The sequence below is a fragment of the Ixodes scapularis genome, unplaced genomic scaffold, assembly GCF_016920785.2.
Source record: "Ixodes scapularis isolate PalLabHiFi unplaced genomic scaffold, ASM1692078v2 PGA_scaffold10__122_contigs__length_95168666, whole genome shotgun sequence".
In the NCBI taxonomy this organism is placed as follows: domain Eukaryota; kingdom Metazoa; phylum Arthropoda; class Arachnida; order Ixodida; family Ixodidae; genus Ixodes; species Ixodes scapularis.
Window position 1 is genome coordinate 16,389,789 of NW_024609836.1, and position 24,980 is coordinate 16,414,768.

The following is a 24,980-nucleotide window of genomic DNA, read 5'->3' on the forward strand; positions in this document are numbered from 1 at the left end:
GTAGTTGTCCTCATAAATACAAGCTTCGAGTGAATAACTCGTATCTGTTGTTTTACTGTGCGTCGAAGCGGAACGCAGCCCCCCTTCAACTTTTTCGCAAAGTTGTTTTTTTTTTTTTTTTCAGAAACCACACTTATCATTTTTTGTTTCTTATCTAGTTGGTGCTGAGACTCCTTCCAAGTAGTCTGGCTACACATGATTGTTCCCTACATGTGTAGATATCGCTGGCCTGTGTGTTCTCTTTTCTCATACACGCCCCAATAAGTGTCCTTGTTTTTTCTGACACTACAAGCAAACACCGAGAAACACAAAACCGACTGTAAGAAAACAATAATTTTCGGGGCGAAGCTCTGGTGGTGCTTGCCTGCGTAGACCCTGAGCCGCAGACAAGCACCGAGCCTTTCGTTCGTTTTCATCCATGTCAGAAAAAGAATGCGTGATATGAAACGTGGTTATATACATAGACTCTTTACACACGCGCCAAATTACATCCACCATTGCTGACCTTCTCTTGTTTTACCGAGAAACCGAGCCGTCAAAGACGGGCGTTGACGAGTCTGCAGAAAGACCAATGATGGGGGGAAGGACACGGTAGAATCTAGAATGGCAATGACCGGCCTGCTAAGTTAATGACGAAGTGAAGCCAACGGAATGAGAGCAAACAAAAACTGAAGGTCGGTTATGGCAGCGCCCATGCAGAGTTGCTGCAAAGCGTCTGTACGCATTTGAGCATTTGACCGCAGCGTGACATGGATGAAAACGAACGAAAGGGTCGGCTTGCTGCGGCTCAGCGTCTACGCAGACAAGCACCACCAGAGCTTCGCCCTAATCAACATCATTCACCACGTAAAGATGCGGTTGTTTTTTTAACGAAAGGAAACCACAGAAACACGTACACGCTTGCTAGTTAATATTTATCTGGCTAATTATTGTTTTTGTGACTATTAATAAATTATTTTGTTTACTTGGTTCATGCACGGGGCACACTAAACGTCTTTATAGCCTTAAAGAGTAACTGCAAATAAAAAAAAAGTGTTTTTTTGAACAGCCCGATTGGGACAAGCATGTCACAAAACAAATGATCCGCGAAAAAAAATCATTTTTTTTAGCAATATTTACGTCACAGGACGTAATTTAGTCGGTGTCAGAACATTTCCACATTTGAAACTCCCGCTCTTTCGACCACCGCGGAGGAGAACTACGCCCCGCCCCTCACTCTTGGATTTGCTCTTTTTTGTTGAGTTGGCTGTTGAGTTGAACGACGCAGCGTCTCGACTTTCCGTAAGATCTGGCAAAAACGCACGCTAAACATGGCGCCGGTATTGTTTTGGTTTGACGGTACACGAGAAGCTGCGCGGTTTGCGAGCACATAGCGAAGACGTAACCGGAGAAGTGCCCCTCTGATGTTCCCTGAAGACCGAAAGTATTATTCGTAATCGTCGTGTGTGCTTTGAGAGCGAAGGGAGTCACAGGGTCCACGAGTGTGCAACCACAAGCAGGGTGTCGAACCGGAACCGAACCGAACCGAAAACCGGAACAGAACCGTTATTTTTAGCCGAACCGGAACTGAACCGAACCGAAATCTTCGCCGCCATCTTGGAACTGAACCCGAACTGAACCGGAAAAACATATAACGGTAACCGGTTCAAAACTGTTCACGGTATTTTTTTTTTGTTAGTATTACAAATTTATTATTATTGGCACGTGTATTCCTCTACGTATTGATCAAATCGTCATATACAGAATTGCAATGTATAATAAATCCTGGTTTTTTGCGGCGCTTTCTTATTGGCACTATGATTAGCCATGTGTCACAATGTCACGTGACGTCATGATGTCAAGACATGCGGTCAAGTAATGTCACATCACGTGACCCCGTGACGTCACGTGACTCACCGCGTTAAGTCGATTCGAATTGATGACGTCGCTAGATGTATTAACGTTGTTGATACCGTGACGTCACATGACATCACAACTTCGCACTGAGAGTCACGTGACACCATGATGTACCCGATTGTCATGATCCCGATTCAAATGCTCTGGTTCATGACAACCAGTATCGCCAAACATTCGGGTAACGCTCGTGTTCAACTCAAAGATTATGATGGGCCCGAGTCCCACTAGAGCTAGAAACAGAAACAAACGAAAGCGACCAGCCTCAGACACATGCAGCATGTTCGCGATGGTACCTTTATACGGCTTTGAGTTGTTCGGTGCTCGCGAAGTTAGCACGAGTGTTTACAATCCTGCAAATGGTACCATTGTGTGCATGATACTCGTGTTTGAGCATAGCCTTCTTTATTCTACAGAGCCTGGCAAATCGCGAAATACTCTGGTTTAAGGCTAGCCGCTGTCGTTTGTTTCTGTTTGTCGCTTTAGTGGGGCTCGGGCATTATAGCCCAACTAAAATTATATCTGAAGATCAGCCCATGCTCTCTGCTTTGCCAACCCTGCGTATGACTATGATAAACACTGACGGTGTATATATTAGGATCAGATCACGTGGCTGATAGTTCTAATTGTGAGTTGAGGAGGGGAAAGCTGTTTCATTTCTTTCTTTCGACTGTCTGCCATTTCGCGGAGGGGCAAACTAATGGATGCTTTTGCAAGTTATCAACGTCAAGGATTACAACTTAGCGGTATTTATTGAACTTAAGGTAAAAAAAAAAAAAAGATGCTGCACGACCCATTTTGCATGTATGCACACCATTGAGGCTCCCAAACATGTTTTCGTTATTGCTGAACTGCCTCAGAAAGTTGTCCCGAGAATAGAAGTGTTAAAGGGTCTAAATGTGACGTATTAGTCGGACGTTACATGGAACTATTAGTGTGTACGGGAGGGATACCTGAAAAGAAAGATCCGAGTGGCCTCACGGGGATAGCCGAACGTCGGCAGCCGCTCTAAGTCTCACAGGAGTGTCGCTCTCAAGTTCTCCAAGTTTCGACCGCCCTGTATTTTGTTTAACCTTCACAGTTTGATGCAAAGTAAAAGCAAGGAAGAATTAATGTTAACAAGTGACACAAATATAATTGTCGAGTGAACACCACTCAATACGGAGCAGGCAATCCCTGAGGAATAAAAAGTATCTTGAGGAGCAACTTAAGAAAAAGGGAGTGGGGAGGGGGGTAGTTTTAAAGCATACTGTGTCGTAGAGATTCCTCTGCCCCACATTTTCGGCGCAGACTAGAAAGCGTGGCCTGGAAACGATAGTGACAGATGGGTAGTTGGTACAACTTTTATTTGTAAAAACACTCTTGCCAGAAAGCACGTTTTCGTCGTGCCAGACACTCGCGCCGTGCCTAACGACGATGTACCAACAAGAAAAATGTGTGCCTCTCAAATACATAGCTTGCACTGAGCGCGGAACTTTTGCAGCGTGCATTTTTCCAAACCGGATTTGATTTTCTCAGCAAGAACAACTCGCAATGGCAACCAGTATCTAGTGCGATTACGTCACGTGCAAACCATGTTAAATACTTCAGCTTTCTGGTGAAGTGCGACGTTCGCAACACCAGCAGTAGACGTCCAATGTGTAAAGTTGTGTAGTATTTATAGTAGTCTCGCGATGATATACGGCAGCCTAATGAAATGTTGGAGCACATGACTGATAAAGAACAGAGTCATGAAGTAAGGTCTCAAAACAAGTGCACGTAAAACCTAAGATAACATTAGCCTCCCGAGGTAGTATCCCGCGACGTTTCGAGCTCAGGCAAGCTGATGCCCAAAAGTGATTTATATTAGGATTCTAAAAAATCTTTCTTTGCCCTGCGCGGAATCTATGTTTAATTAGGAATATCATTTTATGCATTTCTATGCATTTCTTTTTGCAGTAAAGCGTTGTGTAAGGGATTATTTAGAAAAAATTGCGTGTAATCTCCTTATTTCTGCACATTTCGTGTATTTGCCTTCCGATATATCATGTGACCACAGTGTTTTTTGGCATGCCCTGCAACCCACTATTTTACACTGCAAAACAGCTAACAAAAGCACGTTGCCGAAGACACAACAGCTGGCGTATTTTCGAGTATCGTCCTTTCGTGTCGGTCTCAGGCGGTTATGTGAACTTCATAAAGTCAAATTTATCGATGATAATAAAAATATACTTAATTCCTGTCTGAAGATTTGGCAGCATAAATAAAAGATTCTCACCTCCAAGATATATAAGTAAATGCGCCTTTAAATTATCTGAAAGATGTTCGGCAAATATTTTTCTGCGCTTTTATCCTCTATAGACACGTTATAGGTGATTTTGAAAAGATTTAAATAATGTTTTTTTATTATTTTGAAGCTAATTTAAATAACTATATGTGTTCCTCACGCATATATAACTTCTCAAATATATAGAAGTTTATTATCGCGTTTTTTATGTGTTTTTACTATCACCTTTTTTTACTGGAACGAATGGTGGAACTATGACGATTGCACACTTAAACTCTCAGAAAGTGTCCAATTAGGTAGCTTCCGAATTGAGTTGAGCAAGAAATACCGCTTTGTTCTATTTAGCAAAAATCATCAATTAGCGAGGGTGATGCTTATTTGCAAATTAAATTGACCTGCATTTTGTCAAGAGCAAACCTCATCATCCAGGCTATGCCAGTTTATCCAATATAAGAAAATGTTCACATGGGTAAGCATTGTTTTATGTCAGATTCGATCTCAGTACTAAGGTGCTCATAGGTTATAGTGAACAATTTCAGCCACTCCTTTTCGCATGATTCGTCGCCCGCATCATGGTGCTGAGGGCAAACAATATGCTAGTTAGAAAAACAAGCTTTGCGATTGTCGCTTAGTGTTCCTATAAAATATAGACTGGAAAGACTTGTCCCGTGACTTTCGTGACATTTTGAAAATTATATTCCCTTAAGCCCAGTCGTCTCGTCATCATATATATATTGTGAAACGTATTCCGTAAAACACATTTCATGATATATATGGCGACGAGGTGCCCATTTCATGATTGTATTCACTGTAATTAATTCCTTAGTTCAAGGGCAAAACTACGATTCAACATCTAATACTGCGATACAAAGTTGTACCAATCACGGGTATTTTAGGCAACCTACTTCACTTCCGAAAACATTTTGATTCAGGTACAATATATGTGACTCTGGTAAACGAAGGGATGTTGAGTCGTATAAACACGACGTTTTGTATGTTAATGTAGATTTTCCTTTCTTGTTGTGTAGGAATAAATAACAGAATTTTATAATTTTGGTACCTGAGAATAAAACTGAATTGAACAAACAATAAAAAGAAAACTATATACTGGAAACGACTTATTTTTCGTGGGCTCAATATTTCGCGATTTAGGTCAAAGCTGAAGTTTTGGAATAATTCGCGGGTTGTAATTTTCTCGACGCGGTGGAATCTCAATATAAATTTCAATCTGTTTACATTTTACCGAAATTGCTCGCGGGACCCATTTTTCGCGAATTGTAGGCGATTCGCGAAATTCTCAAAAATAGGTCCTCGCAAAAATCAGATCGTTTACAGCAGTTAGTTTCTCGGTCTAAATAGCGCCTATTGACAGAACCACGCGGAAAATATATTCTTCATTTAGCGGTTCAAACCGGTTCGAACCGGTTGGAACCGGTTTAAACCGTTATTTTTTACGCCCCGGAACTGAACCGGAACTGAACCGAAAGCCGTGAACCCGAACCCGAACCGAACCAATAAAACTATCGGTTCGACACTCTGACCACAAGCCAACGTTCACGACAGCGCTGCGTTGACTTCGGTGATCTCGTTCTGTTTGGTGCAACACGGCGATGCGACAAAGAACTGAAACGTTCGTGGTGTGTGTGGTGCAGTGCTTGGAAGTAGACACCCAACACTGAGCGCAAATTGGCTGTTGTGGGGTTGAGGTTCAACGGGTTCAGTCCCGTCGTCGTCAGCTGATCCAGTCAAACTGGTCCAGGGGGACGCAGCGAGCGTTTTTAAAAATCTTCCTTCGTTCCGTTTCAAAATGTGGAAGATTCCCGACGCATACCGTGAGTAAAAAGCTGCGGGCGTTTTCAACAAAATTACGTCGTTTTAATTGAACAATGAACTCCGAATTGTTGTCCTAAATCTGCCGTTTTTATGCTTCGTGTTGGATGGAGTGTGTTTGCACAGCGACGTGTTGCGCTCATCGTGCGGTATGAATAAATGTGGGCAAGATTTCCTACCTGCCCACAGATGCATGAACTGAGTCCATTTTTTTAGTAGTAAACATAGTGCTTTTTTTGTTGCTATTTCGGGAAGAGGCGTTGCGCATTTATTTCGGTACAATCACTTCAAAGTTCAGAAATTGGAGAGGACGAGCAAGCTTTCCGAACTTTGTCTCCTTGCTCTCTGGCACTGCCCCTAGTTTCAAGTTTAAGTAGACATACCTACTAGCAGGTACAAACTGCTCTAAAGCAGGTAAACGACTGGGAAGTCGGGACGGTGCGGACTCCGTGTTTCGCACTTTTCGCAAGGTGACTGGGGAACTGCTTTTGCAAGGTATGCGGAATATGCAACCGATTTTGTTATGCCCGTGAAAAAGGCGACGAAGTGACCTGGCCAAGGGACCCAGAATTCTCCGCTGCCGGTAAATATGTTAATTTTTTGCGACTTCCGAAATCCGCCGGATTCAGCGGACAATCGCCATCTTAATCGGAAGGTCCAGTGACCTCGCACATGCAAATTTCATTTCGACAAGTGAATTCCTTTTGCGATATAGAGCGGATTAGACTCGATGCACACTGTGAGAAGCTAAGCCTACTCGGCTTAGTTCACCATTACCATGCCAGGAGAAGTCAGCGACCTCCCCAAGGCACCCACGAACTCGGCATACCTAGCCGCTGCGGCGCTCCCTAATACGGCAAACTGCGCTACCAAAATAAATGACGCGCACAGCAGCGCTATGACAACCAACACGACGCCTGGTGCAGACCTCGGCCAAGCGACCGCCGCCAACTTCACCCAAATACAACTAACCCCAACGGCCACCCCGCGACCTGCGGAGGCCCCAAGACGAAAGAGAACCACCGCACGCAACGCAGCGCAAAACTCTGAACTCAAGAAACCCAAACGTCCAGAGGGACGCATAACCGAAACCGACGATGACGACGACGCGTCTTCTGTCTACACGACGTCCACCGCTATGGAGCAGGACCTCGAAAGAACATCGGGGTACAACGCCGAAATCAGTTCCAACGAAGGCGCATGGACCGAAGTCCAGAAACGAAAGCGGAACATTAAGCCTCCGCTGCAAGTGGACACACGACCGAGATACAACGTGATTTTCTGCCCGAGGACTAGATTCGACATCACGACCCTGCGCAGCAAAGCCATTCGAGAACAGTTGCTCGGAATCTGTGGCGCGGAAACACATGCTAAGACGACGGATCACTTTCACTACAGACTAAACGCCAAAACAAATACGGTGGCTGTCACGGTATGGAAAGAGGAACACGCAAGACGACTCCTAGGGACAAGGGGCCTGAAGACAGGAGGAAATCCAGAATTCGTTGAGGTAGTATCCCACAGCCCTCCATACGAAGGCACCACGCGAGGAGTTTTACGAGGTATCGACCAGGAGGAATCCGAATCAACCTTGCTGCAAACCCTGGAATGCATGACCCACGAGATCTTAGATGCTAGGCGATTGGGAAAAATGGGAGCTATCCTCATCACCTTCCAGGGTACAAGCCCTCCCAGGCACCTCGTATATAACGGACGAACCATGGTATGTCGACGGTGCCACCGACTGGGACATAAACAGAACATCTGCACTCATCCGGAACGATGCAACGATTGCGGATACGTTCTCGAAGACGAGCACGTGTGTACAAGTATCATGTGCGTTAATTGCCGATCAAACAGACACTTGGCAACCAATCCACGCTGCCCGGCGAAATTAGAAGTAGACCAGCAACTACAGAAAAGAGCCGACAACCTAAGTCGTAGAAACCGCCCTAAACAATGGCAAAATGAACGAAAACTACATGGAAATCGCTCACGAAGCCGAAGGAGACACTCCACACAAAGAGACGCTCTCCGAAACCACTCACCGTTCCGCGTTAAGGTAGACGAATTTCCCGTACTCCTCGAGACCAAAAACCGCTATGACCTCCTCTCTGAAGAAAAAGACAAGCGAAGCAGAAGCAGAAGCCACAGCAGGACTCCCAGCCGCCTAAAAGGAGGCAACAGCCAACACTCCAAACCGTCAAAAAGTCGATCGAGATCCAGATCGATAAGACGACAGGAGAACCAAAGACGTGACTCCAGTCGCAAGTCCCAAAAGCAGGTGTGGAAGCCCACATACGCACACGTTATAATGGAGCGACTGGAGACTGGCTACTTCCCGGACCGCGATGCTGAAGCAAAAGCGTGGTGCGATGAACTTCGCTCCATTGCCGAGGCAAGCAAGCAAGCAAGGGAAAGGCTCAAACAAGACGAGGACGACCTGAAAAGGCTTGAAGCCAAGATTCAGGCACGTAGAAAACAACACGAAGAAGACGATCGAATTAGACACGCAAGAGAGGCCGACTTGCACCAACGCATAAAGGCACACAACGAAAGGGTCGCAACCGTACAGAAGGAGCACTACCAGCTACGACGCCAGCAACAATGGGGGCCCTCACCGACCCCATCCAATCATGGCAGACACGAACAAAACGAGAGAGAATCAATTGTTACAACAAAGCCGACCCATCCCATTGCAGCAATGACAACCGAACATGCTTCAACACAGGGCATTACCATGGAAATCTTGCAGCAACAAATCATGCTAATCCAACAAAGCATGCAGCAAATTGTTCAAGAGCAAATACCACAGCTTCACAGGCAACTCAGTGAACAAATGCGAGAGCTGATTAACGTGAGCATCTACGGAGCATCGCCCGCACCACCGACCCCTTCGGACAGCCACGATGGAAGGCTCATCCAATGAGCGGAGAATACGGATCCTGCAGTGGAACTGTCGGGGGCTTCGAAGTAGGCGCGACGAACTCACAATCCGTTTCGCCGAGCTAGAGCCACACGACGTGCTTCTACTGCAGGAGACACGTACCGACACGATCGACCTACGCGGATTTGTCAAGCATTTCACACCGACCATCGAACACAAGAAGAGAAGAAACCGCAAGGATGACAACCCTGGCGGACAGCAAACACAAGTAGAAGCGCAGGCTGGCGTCTACGTCCAGAGAAAAATTCCACATGTGCAGATTGACACCAAACAGTGGAGCAGCGCGACTCACGAAGTTGTCGCAGTCCGCATCGATCTCGGAGGCAGGGACAATAAAAGACTACTGATCGTCTCGGCATACTACAGACCCGCAACTGGACACCGTAGTTCGAATGACTTTAACTGGATAAGGGACCTCAGAAAGAAATACCCGGAAGACTACACGCTCTTCTGCGGAGATTTTAACGCGATGCACGCGGCGTGGGGCTCAAACAAGACCTCGACGAGGGGTACCGAGCTATACGACGCGCAAGAGCACGCGCACATGACACTCGTCAACGACATGAAAATTCCGACACGGTACGGAATCAGCGCCAGACAACAGGACACAGTACTTGACCTGGCTTGGGCCTCACCAGACACGATCGACCGACTCGAATGGATCGTCCGAGAAGATGCCTGGGGTAGCGACCACTTCCCAATAGAGATGACACTAACCCTTGACTCCCACAAAAGAACCAAGCGCACAACCCGTACAGTGATATGGGACAACTTTAGACGCTACGTGAGGGAAAACATCAACCAAGTGGAGTACCAGGACCTATCGAAACTCTTGACGAAGGCAACAGAAGCAGCCACAGAGAAACGACAGGTGAGCGGGGACACCCCAACCCCAGATACCCACCTTCTCTTGCTATGGGAACAAAGAACCACACTTCTAACCAAATACCGAAAAGACAAACAACGTAGCACGCTCATTGAAGTAAACAATGTTACAGAGCAAGCAAGCAACCACGCCCGGGATATCAACGTAGAACGCTGGTTAGAGCACCTCGAATCATTTGACAAGAGCACGCAGCTGAACAAAGTATGGAATACCTTCAACGCCATGTTTGGCAAGAGAAAACAGGGGCACACGGTTCCCGTCCTTGCCTTACTGGCCGATAAGAGCATGAAGGAAATCTTAGAAGAACTGGGTTCAGTATTCTTCCCGCAGCCTTCGAACCCACCCAACCAGACTATTTACTCACCGTGTCCATCGGACGGTCCGGCAGACGAAGATATGCCCCTGACAATCTGGGAGCTAGACGCCGCCATCACCCAAAGCAATGCCAAGAGCGCTCCGGGGCAGGACGGCGTCACTACGAGCATGCTAAGAAACTCCCCACAAGAAGCAAAGGAGGCGATGCTGCAATGGTTTAACGATATCTGGGTAACGAGTAAAATCCCCGACGAATGGAAAATCTCTTGTGTCTCACCGATCCCGAAAGCGGGTAAGCCACCGACAGACCCGAAGAACGTAAGACCTATATCACTTACGTCTATAATGGGCAAGCTTATGGAACGAGTAGTCCTAGCTCGCATTCAGTGGCTTGCCGAGACGAAAGGAATTTTTCACCCAGCACAAACCGGTTTCCGGAAAAACCTGGGGACATACGACAGTCTAGCGCCCATCCACAAAGGTGTCAACGACTACCATCCGCGCCGCAAACAAATGCGAGTCCTTGTGACGGTGGACGTACGAAAGGCTTTCGACACTGTTCCACACGGAGCAGTGATCGACGCGATGAGGAACCAAGGGATATGCGGCAAAGCGCTAAATTATGTGAAATCTTTTTTGCAGAACCGGCGATTCACAATTAAGGCTGGCATAAACGACGAGGAAAGCCAGACAAAACCCAACGGTATAGGCGTCCCGCAAGGAGCGGTATTATCGCCAACGCTATTTAACATCGTAATGGCCCCACTGCTGTGGAAATTACACGATATACCACAGCTGAAGGCAACAATATATGCGGTCGACATCACCGTACGGACAAACACAGGAGGATCCAAGGAACAAAAGCAAACAATACAGAAGGGACTTGACACCATCTGCGACTACCTGAAAAAGGTCGGACTGGCGCCATCCCCAGAAAAAAGGAAATACACAATTTTCGGGAACGATAATCAGAGAATTGACCTAGACCTCGTGTTTGACGGACAACGGATCGACAAGGAAGCAGAAGTCAAGCTTCTTGGTGTGCACTTCGGAAACGGCACGCACGTGGCAAACAATTGGCTAAACACTATCACACGAACGTGGAAACAAGGCTTGCAGCTTATCCGGCCCATATCCCACAGAATGGGTGGTGCGGGAGAGAAAACCGCCAAGACTCTAGTACAGTCAGTCCTCGTATCCAAGATAATGTACGGTGTTCGGTTCTACAAGCTCACGAACCGACACAAGAAAAAGCTTGACTCGTTATACAACGATGCACGGAGAGCCATACTTGGACTGCCAAGATTTGCCAACGTTGAAGCAACTAAGCAGTGCGTACAGCTCACCGATTGGAGACTAGACCTCGAGAAACAAGTCGCCACACACAACGCTCGACTGAAACACACAAAGCACGGCAGAAAGATAGCCAAGCTTCTCAACCCAGAGGGCAAGAATGATGCAGGGGACATCCCACCACCCGCACCCCCATGGGACCTCATCGACCTCACACAGTCCCAGCCAATCCCGCGCAACATGGACGCGCAGAAACACGCTAAACGAAGGGAACACTACGCCCGAAAACACGCAGTGGAAGTTCAAACGTTACTGGCGGACCCGTCCATCACTGTCACGTACACTAACGCGGCGATGAAAATCGCCGGCCCAGAGACTGCTACGACAGCCGCCGCCATCTTCTATTCTACAGACAACCCAATGGGGACATCGATCTCAACCACAATCCAACCACGAGGAACCGATCCTTACTCTCCCGAACTCACCGAAGCCAAGGCAGTGCTTTTCGCGATAGAGAGCCACTTAAAACACCTAGAGGTGACACAAAGACAGCACGACGCAAATCAACTATACATATTTACGGACTCGCAGCACGTAATCCGAGAATGCAAAAGACACGGAGCCACGACGTGCAGAACCATCAAACGCATTTTCCACACGGCTCTGCACCTATTCCGTGTACACGAAACAAAGGTCTGCATCCGATGGATCCCGGGACACACGGCCATCCAAGGCAACGAGGCGGCGCATGACGCGGCCGCGAGGGAGCTAAACAGTCTTCACCCCTCGCGTGTCGACGGAGAATCCGACCCCTCATAGACTAACAGTGAAACTGCCGATACGACATACGACCCGGTTGAAGCTCTGCGAATGCACAAAAAAGAATGGAAGCACCGACTAAAAGAATCCTGGAACCCCGAACCAAATCCCATTCCACCGAACCACTTCAAACGCAAGGAAATGGTGATATTACGACGAATTCGCACTGGTGGCGCAACAACACCATATATGACTCAAAAATTCGAAACCATCAAGAAACGCAAGCTGAACCCTGATTACGAACCCCCCGACCAAAGATGTCAACTATGCAAAGGAGACGGCACACTCCCAAAACTTTACCACCTGATTTGGGAATGTGAGGCCCTCGCCACACACAGAAGCGATGCTTGGGCCCAGCTGGGCCAAGACACTCCTGCCTCCTACGAGGAGTGGATCAGACCGTTTGGCGACTCTGAAAGACGAGTCCGAATCTTACGGACACTGCTCGATTATACGATGTCGAGCAACCTAAGTCAGGACATTTAGGAGGGGGGCTTTTTAAGGGGAAGGTCCCGAGAAAGAAGTCACGCGCAAGTGCGACCACTTCTCTTTTTTTTTCATTAAACGTTTTACACACACACACACGTTATGCCCGTCGTTTGCGTCCCCCCAGCAAAACGAATACGATAATCTACAAAGCCGCGATCACAAGCCAAAATTTACGGTAACCGTACATATTAATTCAAACAATTTACGTTAAGATGGTTCGAAAGCCGAGAAAAAAAATCTGTAGGCTAACGCAGAATTCGAACGTCTGAGGGCTTCTGCGGTGCCAGGTTTTTTACGTAACAGCTGTGTCTGGTCGCGGACGTTCGATGCGCCCGGTGCGAATCTCGACGGAGCGATATGACAAGAACGTAACTGGAGACGTTTGTCGCTACGCGAACGCCCGATTGCCTCCAGCCAAATAGCATTCCTTTCGGGGCGACATGGCTGCTAGAAGGCTCGCTGTCGGGATCACTCATCTGACATCTCTGAAAAGTCAACATTTGCACGCGCAATCGCAAAAAAAAAAAAAAAAAAAAAACAGAACACGCTAAGCAAGCAAAGAGGAAAACGAAAGAACTGCGCTATGAATTTAAAACCCCGCATCGCTTCCTATCACGTACACCTGCGACAGCTGCTAAACACACACTGCTTCACTTCAAGAAGTCTCACTCAAGCACCTGGGTCAGCACGAAACACTGATCACTTCGGCGAAACGATTAGTCGAGGTAGGCGAGACAGGCGGTAGCGGAGACTTCGGCGGCCATGGAAGAATGGCGAAGCATTTGTTTGTTATGATATGAATCCAAAGGGAAGTGCCCGTCTTGTAAACCTTTCGTAAAGAATAATAACTCTCATCACATGGGTTATTCTTTAAACGTAAAAATATGCCGCTCAAAATGAAATTGCAACATAAAACAAATGTTTAATAACCAAGATCTAAGCTGTCGTTCAAACTCTTAGCCAATGAGAAGTATAGCTGCCGATTGGAATTCAACGTCACTGAATCCCAACTTCGTGGCGCGTGATTTAAAACGGGCAAAATAGCCGGACACTAAAATCAGTCTCACGCAATAAATATAGCCGTAAAATATCTTTTTCTCGCAGAAAATTTTATTTTGACATGCTTGTCCCATATAGGCTGTTTAAAAAAAAAAACTCTTTTCTTTTTCTTTGCAGTTACCCTTTAAGGACTTAATCAGTTCGTCATACGGCTAACACTCTAAATGTGTTTCAACTACGCCCTTAGGATGCTGTTGAACGCGTGAAATGGAATGCTGGCGATCTCAGCAGACTTCTAGGGGGGTATTCAACGATACACTCATTGGCAGGTCTACGCAATCACGAAGGTCACAAATGTGGGGCTTTCTTCCCCGTCAATATTGTACCTAAAGCATATAATACCAAAGGGACCCATTTTGAAAGTTGCATCACAAATTGATGGACATACGTGAAACGTTCTTGCATCACCCGACATCAGGTCACGTGTCGTCGATTTCCCCGCTAAATTTAGCGAGCAAACTAAATTAGTGTATGTTACGGGATATTATTTTTCCGCTGAATTTAGCGGGGAAATAGACGTCGCGTGACATGATGTTCCGTGACATATACACAAATTTAACTTGCCCGCTAAATTTAGTGGAGAAACTGAATATCTGAGTAGGTCCGTGACGTCCCATATTTCAAGACTGCGTGCGTTGCATTATGAAAGTTCACAGACCTATTGATTAGTTCATCTTATCCACTAAATTTAGTGGAGAAACGGAACTTATGCGTAGGTCTGTGACATCTTATAATGTAATAGTGCGCGGGTTTTCCAATAGGACGTCACCGACCACCACTTCACGAATTTTGGAGCAACTAGCCAAAACTATTTTCACGTTAAAAGTCTAATAATGAAGGCTAACGAGCGTGTTGGTTGAGTTGAGCAACACCGAAAGGATAAGACGCAGATGGGACAAGGAACGGTGGAAACTTTCAGCTAGCAACAGTACAATAATGCCACAACGAACTCTTTCGGAATCACACGCCATCGCTAAAAGGGAAAGGGACAAACACATAAAGGCGAGGGGAGAGAAAGGAGACGATGTCTTGTCGACGTACACATTGCGACACTGTTAGCGCGAACACGACACTGTCGCATTTTCGTATTTTACTTCTAAATAGTACTAGCCAGCACGAAATTTTATCGCTTACTTTATATAACTAAATGAGCTCTTTCCGTAGCAATAATAACTTGGATGACATCCCTTTGGTTTCAAAGAGAAAAACTAAAGACTGGCAATCGCTTGTTCGCGCTAACTCTGTCGCGATCTGTACATGAAAGGAAGTGTACGTCGCCCTCGTCCCACCTTGTCCTATTCTTTAGGTGTTGCTAAACAAAATATACCTCCGAGAGAAAATAATTAATACGGACAAATAGTCTTCGACATGGAAGTTCAAAAGACCTCCGTTAAAACTGTAGGTAGCGGGTGTCACTGGAGCACCTCTTTTTACAACCTTTAAAATAAAATTAAGGTTGTTTCGTGGAACAGCACCCTACTTTACAATTAAAAGAGGGAATTACTACGAACAGGTGGTACTAAATATGTGCTGCCTCATGTTTAAGACTCGTGAACAGCCTTTTTGCACCGTTAAGAGTGTAAAAGTTGGAGTTTGTGGGGCCGCCTGGGGCATCATGCATTCCGCTTTGAACATATTGGACCGCGCGTTTCAGCCTCCATCGAGGCTTCGTGATGGCGCCCAACCTGTTCCTGCACGCCGTGGACGATTGGAAGGGACCTGAACAAGTGGGTGGCGAGGAGAGACTCCAGCTTCGAACGGGTGAGTGTCTGGCCGAGGAACCTGCAGATAATTTGTGACATTAAAACGCACGTGGTTTCATTGTGAGCCTTGCCAAGCACTCAACGAACGTTTTTGTTCTGACAAGAACACTGAACTAAAAAAATGTGAATGCTGCATGATACATGTGCGTCACAAACTTCATTTTGCCTGAAACAGAAAATTATGGAAATATTTTTTGCCGCGAGTCTCACTTTGGAGTTAGAATCGATTCCCTATTAAAGGGGCCCTGCAATCATATTTAAGCGTCTACTTTTTTTGCGGTTTCCACATCTCTTGGAGTTCGGGCAAGCCAGCGGGCACGGAGAGAGCAACTAAATATCAGTGCATCATAGTTTAACCGGACGACGCGGAAACCTCCTCCATCGACGAGGGCGATCCGCGGTACCGAAAGCGCGCGAAATGTGGCGTCTTTGGTCCTGGGCTTACTACTGGTCAGAGCCGCTAAAAGCTTCCTTTTAGTCGAAATACAAAATATTAGTGGCGCGAACCGTTTCAATTATTTATAAAAGTAGTTTTTGTTCAGTATTTTAGATCAAAAAAGAAACGAATGCAGTTTATAAAGTACAAAAACAAGAAATGACCCGTCGACATACCCGCCACCAAGCGGTGGAAAAGGCGGCGCATACTAGAAAAGAGTAGTGGGATCAGGAGCCGACAGGGTAAGGCCCCGGATGTACGCGGCGGCGCTGCGGTCGTTTACGAACTGGAGGATCCGACCGGCTCCGAGCGTTCCGAAGGCCTTCAGCGGGAAGCTTCGTCTTGCGTTTTGGCCAGTTCGCGGTACGGCAGCGCGAAGTGGCTCCCATTCTGAACTGATCTTTACCCCGTGTTTGCTGTCGTTTGTGACCAATGAAGTGTCATGCCGAATTAGTGTTTAATCGCGCAGCAAATGCAATGAGAGCCGCTCTGGCTGCCCGGTGTATATAGCCTATCCAGAACACGCTTTAGTGGCGCCCTCTCGCGCCGTCGACACCCAGTACGGCAGCCGTGAGCACTCGCTGAACTCACTATCCCTCCTCTAGTTCACGGCCACTCAAGCAACCAAGGACGTCATGAGGAAGGTTGTTTCCTGCTTGTTTTTGTGACTTTAATTCGCCTATAACTTTTAAAATAAAGCGAAATTCGAGAGAAGAAAAGTTACATTAAGTTACTACGGTCAGTGCGCTCAGGTGAGGTGCAAATTAAAAAGCAGTAAAAAAGTGCTTGCAGGGCCCCTTTAAGCCTATATTTTGAGACATCAACAACTACCTAAATGGAAGCATATTTTGATATCACTGAAAATTGTTCTGAGACGTATATATTGCGTTTCTTTTTTTTTTTTTTAAGCACAAATCGTTTTATGGTTTGTATTTCACTTAAAAATTGTCAAGCCCGAGTGTGACAAAAAGTCATTGCGCACAGTCCGAGGTAACATAAAGAATAAACAGCCAGTGGCGAAATGGTGGCAAGTTTTGGCAAAAGCTGCCGAACTGGCCGAAGAAGAAGACAACCCCTCGTGAGTCTGCAAGCGCCCAAATTACGCCGTTTCGCTGATCACCCGTGTTTTGGTACACATCCTGGGGGTGCCACGACTCAGTTCTTTGAGCTGCAAACGTAGACCTCACTATCTATACCTTTCCTTCGGAACCGTCTTCACTCTCCGCGAAAGGAAACCAGCCACACAAATAGCAGTGCCTCAAGGGAACGGCTAGTGGTGGCCTCAGACGTTGCTGTCAAGAGGAAGTAGAAAATAACAAAACGTTGTTACTGCGCTGATTCGGTGCAAACTACGTCGAAACGCGTAAGCATTTCGAAGCTTTTCTATTAAGGACATATTCCGGTGATTTAACTGATTTTCTCCCGTAACCCGCTGTAGCAGAAAGAGTCCGCCTTGCTTCCTTGCTCGTATCCCAAGCAGCACATAAACGTGAAGAAAACGTCGAAAGAACGTCGAAGACGTCTGTAACGTGATGTCGTAAAACGTCGATGAAACCTTTAGATGTCTGCGAGAAAAGGTGCACAGAGGGTCGAGGGGACCTTCCAAATAACGTTTGTTGCACGTCACATGCACGTCTCAGTGGGCCGTTGCGTCCTCCCTCGACGTTTATGATACGTGTGTTTACGACATCCGGACTGCCAACGACATTCCCAGAACGTCGAGAAACCTTTTCAAATTACGTTCCCTAGCCGCCGTGCGAAAATGTTGTGTCCCCTCCTCCCCCCCCCCCCCCCCCCCCCCAAAAAAAAAAGGGATATTTTCAGTATTATTGCGAAGGCAAGTTGCTATCATGCAACTACGAAGGAAGTAACTAAAGCACGGGTTTGGTAAGAACTGTTTTCAGAGGCGAGATGCAATACGGAGCGCCTCCAAAAGACGTCCCTGGATGTGCCAGCTTCAAAGATATAAAAGAACAAACAAAGTCACGTAAATAAATAACCACGAGACGATGTCACGCAGCGCGGAATGTTCCACCGCTTACCTCGTTCTGCTTCTGTATAATGCGCTGAAGCGCTTGCTTTAGCCGCCCCATCGCACATAGCTGGTGCTCTTGCTGCGCGCACGGGAATGATTTCAAAAGGAGGATCCCGTCCGCTGGGCGTTCTTGATTGGGATCGTCGGAGGCGTCTGAAGGGTCTTGATCGGAGACTGGACTTGACGGGCCGTTATGTGCACAGCCACGTGTTTCCTGGGGGGCGTCATTCATATCCTCACAGGCACCTTGATCCGAGCAGTAGTACGATTCAACGTGTGAAGCGTTATGGCCTTGAAAAAGGTCCTCGAGCCGTGACTGAATGCGACGGCGTTTTTGGCGATCACCGACTTCTTCATGGTGGCGACTTGAACGACTCATGCAATCGCAGCACTTACACTGTATGCAGACTCGAAAAAAAATCACGGCGACATAGCAGCCTGCCTCGTAGACCCGTAGACGTGACGGCCGGTGCTAGTGACTGGCTTTCGGAAAAAGCTGGACCCGGTCCCAGAGCTGTTCTCTCTGGGCCAATTTGAAGAACAGAAAATTCAGTGAAATATTTTGGCAACGACTGAGAAAATACGTGCACCCGGAACTTGGGCTTGTCAATAGGTGACCGGCGTTTGAGCCGGAAGTTTCGTCATCCGGAGCGAGGCACCACGTGACTTCACGCTTCCGGTTCGTCCGGTGCCGGTCGCGGTTCGTCCAGCTGCATCAAGAGCCCTTCTAGGCGTGGTGGCCGTGCTGTATTCGCGGTGAAAATGGCTTACAGCTCCGCGGTACGTTGTTCTAACGCAAGCCATAGAGGGTATAATATGTTCCAGTTCCCGTGTAACAAAGCATGGAAGCAACGATGGGCCGTCGCTGTTAAGCGAGTGAAAGAGCGAGATGACCTGCGACAGGCAAACGTCGGTGACCGTTTATGCGCGGCCAATATTGTTACAGGCCAGTACAACTTGTTCTCTCTTTCTTCGGGTAGGGCCAGCGGGAAATAATGATCTCTAACAGTCTTTTGGCACCCACCAAAAGCGTCTCGATTATTCCACGAAGGGGTGAGCAGTGCTTGTCGTACAAGGCATCTGCGAGAACGCGGGGTGCGATCTCGCGGGCAATCAATTCATGGCACGACGTTTCGTCAATATACAGTGCCATTGCCAGGCCGATTAATCGTTACATCGACAGCTCGGATTAAGATTTTCTGTGATGAGCCGCCGCAGACTGTTCCCGGGAAGCGGCGTGGATGGGTGGCTTGCTATAATATAAATAAACAAAAGGAAAGGTCAGCTTTTTGTAATATAAAGAAACAATAGCAAACGGGCAGCACCTTCATATTGACGGATAATAAAGCAGTAGCACGACCCTGCGTGGCTCATATAAAAATCGGTGCTCGTTTGTGTATGCTTTCTTACTCGACATCATTAAAAAAAAAACGTGCGGGAAGGGGGAAGGGGGGGGGGGGGGCGGAGGATTATTGCAGTTCACGGGGGACAACTTAGTTGAAGTTCCAAAAACGCGTGAGTGTTCAAAAACAAGGATTGTCACGTAGTCAGATGTCGACGAAACTAACTTTCGCACGGAAGTGGCGTTTTAATCGCGCGAGAAAACATACTAGCTGAGTTTGAAACGCCGTCTGACCGACTTTTTTCCCCGTCTTAAACTTTTGATTTCCTAAAGATTTTCTTACCCAGGCTTAGGTGTTCTCACAAAGTGAGAAAAGTATGCCAGACCTCCGACCGGGCATTTCAGCTGGCCGTGTCTTACGGCTAACATTCGCGCCTATTTCAGTCGGTGATGTGATCTAACGTAACCATCAAAAATAAACAGAACCCGAATGAAAAACGCTGGCTCAAAAGGAAAACGAAACAACCAACCTGAGTTTTCATGCGAAGATCCGGAAAGCGCGGTGCGAGTGCAGCTTGCCGCCGGCCGCACTGGCTCTGCGCTTTCGTGGCCGTTCTCGATGCTTCTGCGTACCGATTAGTACTTAACATATCCGCAGAAGTAACTTCAGACGTTCAGAAGTGTGTAAGTCACCCAGCAGCAGAGGAAGGTGGCCCGGATTGATCGGGTTTCAACACCCGCACACGCTTCCGTAGCCGTCATGGGGCTGCGTCGGCTGCTAGCTACGAACCGGAAGTGAAGATTACCCAGAGTGCTTTGAGGCTGCTGCCAAACGCCGGTCACCTATTGTTCGTCGTCACTATCTTCCCCCACGTTTCTCTCGCCCTCTTCTTACCGAGTTTCCCGACGCATCGCATGGGGCTCTATGGAGATGCCACTGGGATCTCCTAAGCCTACCTTTCCCTCTCTCTCTCGCGCCGTGCCGGTAGTTTTTCTTTTCTTTTTTCTTCCTTTTTTTTTTTTTCCGGCACGTAAGTGCGGACAGGACTTCAACGTTTTTTGGACCGTCATCTGGGCCATTGAGGGGTTGGCATTATGAATGTCAATTTCCACAAACCGTTGACAGTCTCTGCCGGATTTCATCATTGCCGGGCTTTTTTTTTTTTTTTTTTAGTCAACTCCAAAAATGCGCAAGTGTGCAGTGAAGTTGTGCTCTGATATAGTCTGTGCTGGCATGCGATTTTCGTTTGGGTACGTCACCAGTGGCAACGAAAGCCAGATCTGTACTGACAGTGAAGTGACAAGACTTTGCGCCCCGATCTACCAAAAGCGCTAAGGCTTTGGAAGTTGTTGTTGTGGATGCGAATTTTTTGGTTGTGCGCAGGTGAGCATGGGTTAGAAAATACGAAGAGAAATCGACGAACCTTAAAACAATCTCGGGTGGTCGCGGGGCAGTATGGATGCTCCTAGGAAAGGATGCAGGCCTGAAATCACCAGGAGAGGGGATAGTGTAGCGGCGCCCCTGAGGCGCGTGCCGGGGCCCAGGACCCATGGAAGACGACAACGCGTGTGCAAAATGCAAGAATGGCACAATTCGATTCGTTCTAGACGCCATGGGCTTCGCAAATTAAACCCGTAACAATATTTTAAACAAACCAAAATTATAACAAGCACATCTACAAGGAATGATATGCCCAACATGCTTTCATATTATTTTTTTTTCTTCCATGTACATTGAGTTTTCTAAATGCCCTCCCTAGCGTCATCGATCTGTAAATAATGGCATTTTGAAATACGTAAATTAATGTATAAATAATTAAATTTCTCAACCTCTCAAAAATTAAGTTTTGTTTGCGGCTCTTGAGCACGGTCACCTTGACCACAGTGATTCTGCGGCTGGAGATGGAGCTGGAAAATCTAAAAACATCGAACAAAACGTGAGTGGTCGACGTTGCCAGCACGTCTTGTATGACGTTTACGACATTTAGGTGTGAACGCGACGTCACTGAAACGTCACTGACGTTTCAGCGAATAATGTAACGTTACCCTGGACTTCATTTTAACTTCGAAGAAACGTGAGTGTTCGACGTTGCTAAAACGTCTTGTCTTGACGTCGTGGCGACGATGACGAAGTTAAAGGGATACTACAACGAAATTTCGGCGCTCATTTTTTGGTCTATATGTGTTCAAAAGAGCAGTATCACATGGAACATACCAATATCTTGTTAAAAAAGTCTCGAAAAGGAATTTTAAAGCGAATTAAACGATTAGCAAAGAGCACCTGGTGGATGTGGCTAACGCCTCGTTTGTAATTCTCGTCTCGGAACCTTGACAGCAAGTGGCGGATGTTGTCTCGTCTCCGGCCACGACGAGAGAAGGGGGGAAGGAGGAACTTCCCTCTTCCAGAGAATGCCTTTTGTGTGTCGCAGAAGTCGCTATTGTCCCCCTACAAGATTATAGAAGATTAACCCGTCACTCAAACTTCGTACAAAAGCAGCCGCTTCGGTGGCTGGAACGACTAGGCCATCCTCTCGACGTCAGCCTCGCCGTAGCCTTGCACGTCTTGAGACGACCTACGTCACGATTGCGTTGGATGTCACGTGCTCTAAGCTGGGCCTTCTCCAAGCGCTTGCCAGAGTGGGCCGTTTATAACGAAAAATACAGCCACCAGGATCAAAATACAAACGTGCGATTGTCATTTACGGATATTATGGATCATATTCAACCTATTTTTGAACACGACGGGAATATTTCAAATTTCGTTGAAGTATCCCTTTAAAGCTGAAACATGACGTCGCCAGCATGTCACGGACAGGACGATAATGGAACGTCATTTATGAACTTCAGTTCAACGTCAAAGAAACGTGAGCGTTGGACGTTGTGAGAACGTCGTCCATCGGCGTCGTGGGAACGTTGACGACGTTTGAGTTGAAATACAACGTCGTCACAACGTCACTGATTGGACTCTAATGGAACGCTATATAAGGACGTCACTTCAACATCGAAAAAACGTGATCGAAGTCATGCGGGACGTACCGGACGTCCGGGACTTTTTCTCGACGTTTCCACGACGTTTTGTGCTTCCTGGGATGTTTCTTGTGTTCCTATGTAAAAGTCAGACCCTATAAAATTCCGAGGATAAGTTCTGAATGTCGAAGCATTGCACTCGTTTGGCCCGCCGTGGTTTCCGAGATTTAACAACGGTGGTGGATTTCGCTGCCCGCCTCTTCGCTCATTTTGCTGCGTTCTTCCCCTTCCTTATCCGCTTGCGGTGTACTGGCGTGGACGGCAACGTTTCGCTGCTCCCGAGGTTGTGGCTGCGTACGATATAGATTTTTCAAACACCGCCATGTTCCTCGGCGCCGAGTGGAGCAGAGGCCGCCGCAGCGCCGATAGGGAGTGTGGCGCAGAGCCGTATATGGGGAGAGTTTGGTCAGTCTATGATCTTGCCGCCGTAACGCTCTCCTCCCAAGTGAGCCAATCAGCACGCGGAGTAGAGCGAGAGGCATGAGCGCATGCGTGTGAACTCCTGGCTGCTCCCACCTGAGTGGGGAGGGCCGCCATCTTCGAGCATTCTCCCGGCGGAATGCGTGGGATCGGCATCTAAATCTCGATTATTGCCTTTTATATCGCTGGCTCTGGCAAGAAAATGGCATTCAGTTATTCCTCGGTGGGTTAAAAAGCTAATAATTAAGATTTTTTGGAGTATGGCCACAAACTTTTATTCAGGCAAAAAAGAAGTCGACCCGTAGCAGACGACGCGTAGCCTCAGCAGTGCTCTTCTCCGACCAGTCTCCAACAACGTTGCTAAAAAATGCCGGTCGTCTCCTCTCTGCTCCCTTCCTTCTCTCTCGCTCCTTCGGCGCTCTCCTCTCTTTCATCTACTTTTCTCCTCTCCGGCGCTTCCGTCGCCACACCCACTGGCCAAACTCTCCCAATATACGGCTCTGGTGTGGCGGTGTGCCGCGCAGACCGCCCTAGTTCGCTGGCGACTGCTGCGCCGCTGGGTGAAGCAGCGGTGGGAATGCGAATCTCGTCGCGACGCTGGGGGTGCTAAGCTCGGCGCGGCGCCTGCTGAAATCACGTCTTCTCTCATCATCATCATCGCTCTAGCTGCGGGTACCGGTTGACGACGTTAGATCTCGAACGCAACGATAGGCCTTACGTTAGGCCTAACGTCAGGCCAGCGCATATTCGCGTCCCTCCCCCCCCCCCCTCCCCCTCTCCCGCTGCGCCGCCCGCAAGTTCGGCTCGCTTCTTAGCAAACGATGACGCCGTTGCTATGCAGCCACATGATGCGTCGCAGCCAGTCGGAATTTAGGCGCCGTTTCGCTCAACCAATGAGAATTTAGGTGCCGTTTTTCGCTCTTATAGGCCACGCCGGCATCGCCCCATGGGACCAGTGAATGCTTTCGAATTAAAACGACTCATGGCAAAAACTGTAGCATACTTGAATGCCTGGATGTACGCTTAAGAAATCCAAATTTATATATATCTCTAGCAATTTACTTTATAATAAATAATTCTCTGCACCCTTACACAATTAGTGGGTTTTCAGCTATGTCGTTCTACCCAGCTCGCCCGCACTCTTTCCCCTCTGATTCTCATCATACTCGTATTCACTGCAAACATGCTGAGATCAAAATAAAGCTGGAGTCGCATATGAGAGTTATCGCCTTTTTGAAAAATGTCTATAAAGGACGATTCACAATCACACCAAAGAGCAAAATCTCCACTAATACTCAATTCAAACGACAGCGTAAATTCATTCTTAGCTTAGGGAAGATGCCCTTAGCAGAAGGTACCTGCAGAAAACGACGTTCTTCGTCATACGATAAATGCACAGAACACTTCAAGTTGATATCGATTGCATTCCTGCTAAACTGCGAGAGGAGCACGTGATAAACAATTATTCCTCGAAATCGGTTTGACGCGATGTTTTTGATTATTGTGTATCGAACATCACAATAAAACCTAAATAGTATTTGTGTTTACTTTTGCGGCACTTCTTTTTTTTCTAAGTCTGCACCTTCATCAGTCTTGCTTTGAAACGGCCGACCTATTTTGTTACACTGGCCTTAAATCATCTGCGTTTACGAGTTTCCATTGCGTTGTGGAAGACCTTTTTTCTGTTTAGCAGCTCTGTTTTTACTCATAGTTCTCAGTGAAGTAGCTAAATCGTGTCCGGCAGAAACAAACCCCGTCGGAGTATCACGGTTACGCCAGTCACGCCATCGAAAGAGATGGACGACGACGAGGATAAAAGATCCTGGGCGGGAGAGTCGGACGATTCTTGTACAACCTCGAGAAAGAGCTCTCAGTGGTCTATCGCGTTCGGGTTCGTAGCAGACAATGCTGCTACCTGCTAGCTGGAGTATCCGTTCCTCGATAATGTATTATTCCATCAGATTTGTGTTCACAATCATTTCATAATTTGCTACTTATATACATTCAGTTTTTTATAATGAATTAAACAAGATATTTATATATATATATGTGACTTTTTTTATTCTGAGTTCATGTGTCCAAAGCTACTCCATGTAGCTGCAAAAGGAGCTTGATGAGCTCCGTTGACACAGGACCTCCCTTAGCGAAAGGGACCTTTAT

General features: G+C 47.1%; 1 protein-coding gene across 1 annotated transcript in view; it reads left to right on the plus strand.

The window, feature by feature from the left end:
- The window catches only part of LOC8031031 (putative phosphoenolpyruvate synthase), a 382,894-nt gene that overhangs the window by 128,977 nt on the left and 228,937 nt on the right, over nucleotides 1-24,980 (plus strand). The window contains exon 9 of the mRNA XM_040212580.3: nucleotides 15,452-15,558. Within this exon, the coding sequence (XP_040068514.2) occupies nucleotides 15,452-15,558 (107 nt within the window). The remainder of the gene's footprint in view (nucleotides 1-15,451; nucleotides 15,559-24,980) is intronic.